General features: G+C 49.4%; 2 protein-coding genes across 2 annotated transcripts in view; one reads left to right on the top strand and one right to left on the bottom strand.

Moving 5' to 3' along the window:
* Positions 1 to 289: 289 nt before the first annotated feature.
* Positions 290 to 7,255, top strand: LOC125957024 (uncharacterized). The gene is made up of 3 exons (XM_049689378.1): positions 290 to 656; positions 6,311 to 6,661; positions 6,734 to 7,255. The coding sequence occupies exons 1-3, from the start codon at positions 521 to 523 to the stop codon at positions 6,931 to 6,933; spliced, it is 687 nt and encodes a 228-aa protein (XP_049545335.1). The 5' UTR covers positions 290 to 520; the 3' UTR covers positions 6,934 to 7,255.
* Positions 7,256 to 7,835: 580 nt separating this feature from the next.
* LOC125957117 (mediator of RNA polymerase II transcription subunit 1) overlaps positions 7,836 to 9,517 on the bottom strand; it is an 8,491-nt gene continuing 6,809 nt past the window's right edge. The window contains exon 4 of the mRNA XM_049689563.1: positions 7,836 to 9,517. This exon is cut by the window's right edge and continues 1,083 nt beyond it. Within this exon, the coding sequence (XP_049545520.1) occupies positions 8,721 to 9,517 (797 nt within the window). The 3' untranslated portion in view covers positions 7,836 to 8,720.

The raw sequence follows: 9,517 nt of genomic DNA, 5'->3' as shown, positions 1-9,517 counted from the left end.
AGAGCGCACGCGAACGCGGAATCCTTGCCAGGCACCAGCCTCTGCTCAACGACAGCGGACTTCGTGAGACGCTACACCTACTTCCGGGGCCGATCTCGCAACGGAACCGAACCGAACGACCACCAACAACATCCACGAAGTAGCAGCAGCAGCAGCTGTTGCTGCTGCTGCTTGAACCAAAGCCGAACAGCCGAACGAAGGGGCACATCTGTTGCTGTCGACCGGGACCGGGACCGCGAATCATATAAAAGCACGCGTAACATGCCAATGAACGCAACAATCGCACCGCGAGCATCAACCAACGAGCACCAGGCGCCCGATAGCATCAGTGTGTTTTCAGGAGTGTTTTAGGAGCCTTCGACCGAGATCACCCTCGAATCTCACACCAGCTCCCCCCCTTTTCGTCTGCTCCAGAGTTCCTCCAGTAAAGGGATTCCGTGTCGTGTTCGGTGTAGTAGCACCTGGAAAAGAGAAAAAAGATAAGGAAAAAAAGACAGAACCAGGCCCAAAACTGATCAGCATGGTGCGACTTCATCTCGTGTGCGGTGTGTTCCTGTTTGCGTTCCTTAGCTGGGCCCACGGACAACCGGTCAAGGATCAGGAGCTGGAGGAAGCGATGATGACCAAGCTACAGGATCTGCAGCGGCTTCGAGATGGTAACGACAGCTTGTATTAATGTATCCTATCTCTCCATTTGTCTGTTCTTGTCAAGTTCCATCCTCCTATTCCCGCTGTGCCGAAGATCCTTACAATGTGCGTTAATGTGCTGTCAAAACCTGTGTTTCGTCCGCGTGTACTTGTGACCGTTTACTTCCCCCGTGTCAATCGTCGTGTTTTGTGCGTGTCTGTGAATCGTTCCGGTCTCCGTCCCGTGGTGTCCATCCCATTCTGTTGTGTCTTCTGACACGATCTTACCCAGAACACTAACTTTAAACGAGTCTGCAAGAAGAGCTTTCGATCCGGCGGGCAACACGTTAAGGTAATTTATAATCGAATTAATTCCCTCCGGAAATGCAACACAACGTAGGGACGATTATCAGGTAAAGGAGTATAAAGAGCAGAAGGGACACTAACATCACCTCGACAGACACACACATGCGGTCACTCCCTGAAGTAATTCAAATGTTTCAAACTCGTACAGGATGCAACCGAGTGCCGGGAGTAGGAGCATATCATCCGTTGCCCTTAATCATAACCACTGCAATCCGAGTGACACACTTTTTTTCCTTCTCTTCGGGGTCTGTCCACTCCGTGCAAGGACCGGGCCGGCGGGCCGGGTAATTCCCGTGCTTCACGACTTCCTAATCCATCATGGAGGCGCCCGCCGGCTCATGGCCGCTAGCGAGGCCACAGTCACGCCGTTGCATGGTCGCAGTGGTTTGCGAAGCGATGCAAATCCAGTGTGCACTAGATGTGCGAAGATGCTGCACTCCATGTAGTAGCAGCCCACATCAACAGCGGAAAAGAAAATACATACACACATTGGAATGTTACCCTTTCTCTGGCTCCCCTGTTGCTGCTGTTGGTCACATCAAGGCCACAATTAACAACCGACCGGGCACCATCGTGGTGCCCCCTATCCCTCCCTAACGGTTGACATCGGTGGACGGCTTAATTAAATTCGAAACAAATTCCTCACCGATACACACACACACACGCACATCGGGAGCATTCCACGGTGAATGCCGGACACTTGATGGAAGGCACGTGATGAAGCATTAGATATTTTAAATAATTTCACGCAACAACCACCCAAAGTGTGAATCATCAGCTATTAAAGGATTTGTTTGAGTATGTGTGTGTGTGCCCGGGAGGGATTTCCGGAGCAAACATATTAATTTTGATCCCTTTTTACTCCGGTTCATAATTAATGGACCAGTGCATCCGCTCTCTAAACAAATAGTTCCCGGGCCCGTATCATTGACACACTCTTCAAATGTTTGTGCCAATAGCTGGCTTTAACTTTGCTACCACTTTTTAAATCTAATTTCCAACCACCCCGGAGCACTTTCATAAATTGGTGGTTAGCCACACTGGAAGAGTGGGGAGTGCCTATCGTCTCCTTCCCTTGGAGCTACCCGGCAGACGAGGAGACAATTGCCGTTGCCAGCCAGCAAACCAGACAAAAAAAAAACCCCCAAAACCCTCCCTCGGGCTAACGTAATTATGCAAAGGATACAATGAATTGTCTTACAAGCCGCTCCGGCAACGCCAAATGGAGGCGCCTGGCAGCGGTAATGGCGACGGCGCTTACCATTTCAATTTCCCGCCTCGTTTGGTGCCACTTCCGGGAGGGGAGATGTGCGAGATTCCTACTCGGAAGCACGGTTTCCGTGCCTTTCATCGGCTCCGGCTCCAGCTCCGGCCGCCTTCGATCTCTGCCGTGACAGCCTTGCCAGCGATAGTTCGGAAAACAGTTTTCCGTTTACCGCTTCTTGTTCACGTTTTGGTGCTACTGTTGGTGGTGCTGAGAGAATAGATTTGAATTGTGTGTTTTTTTAACAGTGTAGCGATGCAGCGTATGAAATTCTGCTGCTGCTGCTGCTGCTGCCGCACGAGCTGGAGAGTTTTCCAAACATTGCACCCTCTGTAAAGTGTTTTCTTTCTTTCTTTCTTTCGTTTTTTTGCTGAAATCCACAAATCAAACACCAGCGACGAACACCGCCAACGGGGTGGCCAGGGTTTGTGTGTTTATTCGATGACCAATGTAATGAATGCGCAATCGGTTCGGACCGACCACCGGATGGAGATGGTATGATGCAACGGTTACTCCCGGTATGCCCGATGGATGGTCTTCCTTTTCCCATTTTCCCATTCGCTTTGCTGCAATTGAAAAGCCCATTAGAGCGTTCTCAGGATGCGTAATAGCTCTCTCTCTCTCTCTCTCTCTCTCTGTTTGTGTGCGTGTGTGTGTGTAAGCAGCACGTGTTTGGCACCGTTGGAGGTCGCCACGATACGCTACTCTCGGGTCAACCACCACCAAACCATTCCCGTACTTGGTTGGACTGGTTGGACTGCGAGTGCTAAAGCAAACTTAAAATTACATGAAAACATCATCAAGGCACGCAGCATGGTGGCCTGTTGCTGGCCGGTCGGATGGGTGGCTGGTGCTGGCCACTTGAACGGCGGCGGTGATGACCACCACAAGCGCGCGCTTACACACACACACACGCAACGAAAATCGTCCTGGCGCCTTTAGTCGTCCACTTCTCAGCCCTCGGCTCGGCTGCTTGGAGGGCCCTACTTCAGTGGAGCTCTGCATACGAGAGACCAGTGCCCAGTGCCCAGTCTCTCGTCTGGTGCCGGTACTTGTGGCTCGCTGTGCCCGGAGGAGGGCTGAAAATATGTGTGTCAATTCGCGTGCTTATATCCGTTTCGCGTTTCCGCCAGCGTTCACGATGCGCGTGACGAACCACTATCAGCACGGCAGAGAATTCTGTTTTCAAATGAAACACACACACAAAGGCACGCAAAAAAGAATTTCTAGCCCCTGTTCGATCGTTTGTACTCAATATCCTTTCGACGATAATCGAATTGCGATGCATGCGAGCAACGAACGTTGCTATCGTGAGTAGATCGCAACATTGTCCTTACCCGAAGTTCGGAGTACACAATGATAACACGACTTATACACAGCACAGCTAACGAGTGTAAAAGTGTGCAGAGTGTAAACTCTAGGCGCATTGTAATGTTGCAGCATTTTCCTTCATTTAGAACCCAACTTTACGGGCCAACAAGTTTCGGTGAGCAGCTCTCTCAGCGTCCCAGAGAGTTTGTACCTTTGTCGGAGTGCAGACTTTTCCGGGTTTTCGTATTTAGCCAAGCGAAAACGCGCGAAACTCCGCGAAAATGGTACAACTTTTGCGACCTGGCGCTTTGCCGCAACAACAACGAGCTAGGAAGAAGGTTGCTGGAATAATTTTCCCTTTTTACGCCCCGGGCTCGGAGGATTCGGAGTCGGATTGGCCGAAAGATTTTCCGATTTTTCCCGCCTTAGGGCGCCTCTCCCGGGCAATAAGTTTCTTGTTATCGTAGCATCGCGTGCCCGTTCAAGCGTTCCTTCAGCTCCTGCAGCAGAAGCAAAAGACCTGATTCGAATAATCATCGCCAGAATCATCTGCACTGCGGGGTGACGTGCTTTCGCTCAGCTCAAACCGAGCCAAGCCGAGAGTCCGATTGTGTTGGTGGACAGTGCGCTCCTTGGACCGAGGCGCGCTTTACTTATCCCGGGCGTAATGTTTGGGCATTCGGAATTGCCGGATCCTGGTGTGCGGTGGCATCATTTGAGGACCTAAAATTAGTGAATAGAAGCTAATTTGCTCTTCTCGAAAGACCATCATAACTAACTGTTCGATGGTGGTTCGTCGCACAAATTGATTTCTTATCTCATAGCTTGTCAAGACGTCAATTCCGCTTCCCGCTTCCTGAATGGATACTTACTGCTTACCGACCACAAAACCAACTTCAGTTCAGAATCTATTCTTCGAACGGACTGATATTTCCTGTTAAAAGTTAGTGAACTCTCTAGCTAGCATAAACTGTTCCGTAAAATGGTTATGATAAGCATCCTCCAACTGAGTAAAATGTTTTCCTGGAACACATTTTCCAATTTCTGGTGCTCCCATTTGATATCGAATATCGTGGGAAGCTTTTTCTTTAATAAACGATTTTGCTCCCACACCAGACACCAGCAGCAACGTATTCGAGCGCGACCGCCAACAACCTGTTTACGATCGCGTTAAAATGGTGGGGAAAACTTTTTTACTGTCCTCTCGCGCCATACTCACGTCTCTCTCCCTCTCTCTAGTGCCAGCGGCGATTCATCTTCGAAATTGTTAACCAACGATCGCAAGTATTCGTAACGCACCAGACTGGCAGCATTTATAGCCTCTACTTCCAGGATTAGATCCTGGCGATAACGTGGGAAAAGAAAACGCAAGCGATAATGAGCAAGCGACGACGAACGATGTAGATGATAATGATGATGCCCATTTTTTGTGGGTGGCCACAGATGGGTTTGCTCAATTATTCATTCGACTTCATGCGATTATTATTATCAGCCAAAAACCAAGCTTTGCCTGGAAGCCAGAGGGATAATTTTAATTAGATCTCGAAACCAACCCCAATCAATCATTGGAAGAGGAATGAGGCTGGTAGCACTAGACCGTGAAGCAAGTGTCCTTTACGTGCGGTCTCGTTCTAGCGTATGTGTCCACCTGTTGTGTGTTGATCCATTGTCTGTCTCCTGAAAGTGCTCGTCATGCATCTATGCGTTTTCCTTGTGTACTTGTCCTGGCGTGATAATCTAATAATGCTATGGTCCTAGATGAAGTGATGATGATGGTGATGAGTTGACATTGTTCCATTCTTACTCCTCCGGTTCAAACGACCAACCCCCCGCTTCAGAGTACCTGTACCTCAACCGAATCCTGATGAACCAACAGGGAATAGTGCCCATCGATGGTGGACTGGGCCGACCGATCGGATTCGGTGGCCACTTTGGTCGCAATCAGCGTTCGCTCGATTCGATCGGCGGTGGCAATCTGCTGAAACGTTCGCTCGACTCGATCGGTGGTGGAAACTTGCTGAAGAAGTAAACGTCGTCTCCCGGGGGATTGGTAGGCCTGGAATAGAAAGAGACGGGGTAGTGGATTCAGCAGGTGTTGTGAAACGATGACATCCCGGGCGAACCGGGCGATAGAAAGCAGCAGCAGAACTCCATCCCATACAGCCTACAAGCCTACACCACTACGTCGCTGAAGAACAAAGCACAAAAGTTTGAGCGTATGGTAGTATGTAATATATTAAAAATTATTTACCTCTGATCGCACCGTCCTGATAGCAGCCTCCGGACTCCGGCGAGGTACACTCCGAGGAGTCCAGCATCTCAGGAGTGTGGTTTGACACAGACTTGCCATGTGCATCATCTGTGTGTACTTTGATGGTTACCGAATTCGTTTTTTTTGTGCGTTCTCCATAATGCTTGCAGCATGCCTTGATACTGTCTCTAGCAAGGAGCCGCGCAAGGAACCGAGAAGGAACGCCAAAAAAACCAGGGCGACTTGATAACAGCAAGAAGTTGGAGATAGGGAAAAAAAACGACATCGTGCCAACCACATAACTATATCAAACGAACCAATAATGTACAATAAAGTCTAAGACCTGAAAGCAACAGTCTCTCGCATGAGCAAAATGTAAAAAAAAACTCTATAAAACGGGAACCATAATTCGATCCGAAGTATCCTAGACATACACGCGCACGCGGACCTTAAAATTTTACTTTTAACATCGAGCACTCGAATTCCCTTAGCCTCAGGTTCAGCGAAGGCGAGCGACGAGAAGTTGCAGCTGGTTGCGGCATCCGGAACGGATAGTGGATCCAGCCTTCGGCCAGCATTTCCCATGGTGGCCACAAGCGGCGGTGGCTACAAGACGAAACGATCTCTCAACAATTCCGATCGCCGGACGCTGCTGTACAACTATTACTCGCGCGGATTGGCCCCGATGTACGAGAAGCGTAACTTTGACGAGATCGATCGCTTCGCCCGGTTCAATGGTAAGCGCAACCTGGACTACGAACCATCGTACGTTGGCACCATGGACCATGGTTACAGTGGCCGCATGAGCAAGCGTAACTTTGATGAAATCGATCGGTTCAATGGTAAGGAAATGGACGTTTGGAACTAGTAACTCTGGGCGACTCTTATTCTCTCAATGCTCTTTTGGCTTCCAGCTGGATTCAACTATCGTCTGAACGGTGACGAGGTGGCTGCGATCGGCAAGCGGAACTTCGACGAGATCGACCGGTTCGGACGCTTCTCCTTCAACAAGCGCTTCTTCCCGGAGGTGAACGAGCTGAGCGTTCCTGCCAGAAACGGTCTTAAGCATGATCTGTCCGAAGACATGGCCGTCATCAACGAATACGCGCAGTAAGCTGGTGCCGGGTTCAGGCGCCTACTCGTTGACCGTATCGTCCCGCCCGTGCGTCACGTGGGCGACATGTCAGCAATCAGCAATTAGATTCAAGAACGCACGCCGTACTGCTACCCTAGGTATTACTACACTACCCACACAAACACACACACTGGACTCGGCAACGGTACTACCGCACAGCAGGACAATGTTCGGGGACAATGTTCTGGCCCCCGGCTGAAGGATTATTGTTTGTTTCCATACTGTGTGTGAGTGTGTGTGTGTGTCTGTATGTCCAAACCGAGACTGTAGCTGCCCTGTATATGTATAAAATATGGAATAAAAACCGTGAACTGCTAAATTGATAACGACAGATTACCGCTGGGTCGAGTGACTTGAATGCGAGCGTAGGATGGCTTATCGCAAACAAATAGCAAAAAGCAGTGTTATGGAAATGATGGAGAAGGGAGAAGGGAATTTATGAATAAACCAATCGCCAAAAGAAGCATCTGAAGCGCTGACTGTGTAGCTGTTGCCAAAAATGTTTGCAAAACTTTCTTAAATGGTGTTACTTCTATGTTTAAAGTAAGAGTTTTACATTTATCCAGGATTTGTGAACGTTGTGAATAACGCCATGTCGGCCAAGAACTAGATACAATCAGGATTGATGTGTGACTTGTAATGAAATGATTTAAAGCAAATGAGATAAGCGGCACTGGCATTAGACAATTCGCATTCCATCAACTTATTAAGCTTGAGTTAAGGAACAGTCTGTTGAATATGAAGCAAAACTAATAAACTAATGGACAGAGGATGTCTTACCAACACGACGTGTTCTATATTACCTGTCTTTCAATGATAACCCATGTGATGATGAATCACGCAGGTTCTTTTCATCCCATCATTTAAAATAGCTTCTCGTATTCTCCATTTTTCTTCCAGTTACCGCTCTTGCGTAGTGTTTTTGCAATTTTTATTTCCATTTCCGTTTGCCGTAGTCCCCCCTTGCCTCTGGCTGACGGCTCCATCGTACCTTCGCACTGCACACCGCCTCTAAACTTATCCTTATGCTCTACTACCGTACTTGCTCTTGCTGTGCACGTGTCTACATATCTAATCCGATCGGCTCCGGGATCCATTCCATGTTACAACTCTTCCCCATTCATTATCTATTCTAGGGGCGCCGTCGCCGTGGCAAAGACAAAACTGTGCAGAAAAAAGTTGGAGTTTTTCGAAGAATATTTCGACGCAGGGAAAAGAAACCGAACGGAGAAAACAATGAACAGAGGTTTTTACATTTAAATAAGCATTTCAAACGCAAAACGGGAGAGGAGTATGTGAGAGCTAATTTTAATAAACGGAGAAACCTTTCCTTACGCAAACGGAAGATGGCAAGAATTGGATGCAATGCATTTGTGTTTTGCCATTGATGGAGCCCGTCTGTCTTACTCATACATATCAAACATATTTGCTATTCGCTATCCGTCATCCAATTCCCCGATTCTATATACTGTTGTCTACCTTCCTTCCTTCTTTGATGCTGAGCTAGAGGGAAACCATTTTATTCTTTCGCGTTGCGATCTCCCGCGATCAACAATGAGTCCTGTTTTGGGGGCATGTTATGTCATGATCTATCATTACAAACTAACACTAACTGCGTCTGCAGCTGTTAAGCAACGCGCCTTTAGAGCGTCCGCAGCAGCGAACAACAAACAGGCAAACCGGAGAGGAGGCGGACTCAGGCTGACTCAGGGAAGCGCCCTTCATCCTTCGCGGCGCAATCTCTCCAGCGCAACGCTGTCTGTCTGTCATTTGCTACCGATACCGATCAATGCCTCGTCAAGCATATCATCATCGATACCGCCCGGACCGCCGGCACTACCTGCACCACCGCCACCATGCGGTGAAGCGAAGGGTAATGGTGATGGTGCGGGTGATTTGACGATATGCACGGATACAGATGCCGGTGACGTTACGTGATGGTTCGTGTGATGATGGTTCGACTGCAGGTGATTATGGTGGTTAGTGAGATGATTGCGTTCCGCCGCATTGCCCACGGTGCTGCCAGCGGCGGCCACGCTCTTCAGGGCAGCCATCAGTTGCTGCGTATTGGTAGCACCATCGAGCCCCACCAAACCAGCAGCTGCGGTTCCTCCCGAGCCAGCCATCATCAGCATCGAGGCAAGTCCAGCACCGTCCACAGCGCCATCCTGGGCAATGTGAGAATGGTTCGATAGTGTAATGCTTGGGCGGGATGGTGGCCGCATCAGAGCGCTTAGCAGATCATTGGCCACTCCGCCGGAATCAGTCGCTACGGGGGATGGATAAGGTGGTAGTACAGACGGCGCAGCTGCCGCCGCCGCCGTCGTTGTCGTCGGTGTGCTCGGTGCCGATCCCGAGCGCATGTTGGCCAGTAATCCGGCCGATGCGCTACCACCTGGGAACATGCTGCCATCGGAGCTGTTCGATTTGTGGCTCATCATCGAACCCGCGCCCGCCGCAGGTGATGCAGCTGCTGCTGCTGCTGGTACACTCGAACCCGATGATTCGTTGCCAAACATCTTCTGCACAATGTTTGGCAGGAGCGGATGCAACGGTGACACAT

The sequence above is a fragment of the Anopheles darlingi genome, chromosome 3 (genome assembly GCF_943734745.1).
Source record: "Anopheles darlingi chromosome 3, idAnoDarlMG_H_01, whole genome shotgun sequence".
Taxonomy (NCBI): domain Eukaryota; kingdom Metazoa; phylum Arthropoda; class Insecta; order Diptera; family Culicidae; genus Anopheles; species Anopheles darlingi.
This window is presented reverse-complemented; position numbering and strand designations above follow the sequence as displayed.

Coding starts and splice junctions, on each gene's coding strand:
- LOC125957024 (XM_049689378.1), top strand. CDS start 521: ATGGTGCGACTTCATCTCGTGTGCGGTGTGTTCCTGTTTGCGTTCCTT. Junction 657..6,310: donor TCTGCAGCGGCTTCGAGATG/GTAACGACAGCT, acceptor GAATTCCCTTAG/CCTCAGGTTCAGCGAAGGCG. Junction 6,662..6,733: donor TGAAATCGATCGGTTCAATG/GTAAGGAAATGG, acceptor TTTGGCTTCCAG/CTGGATTCAACTATCGTCTG.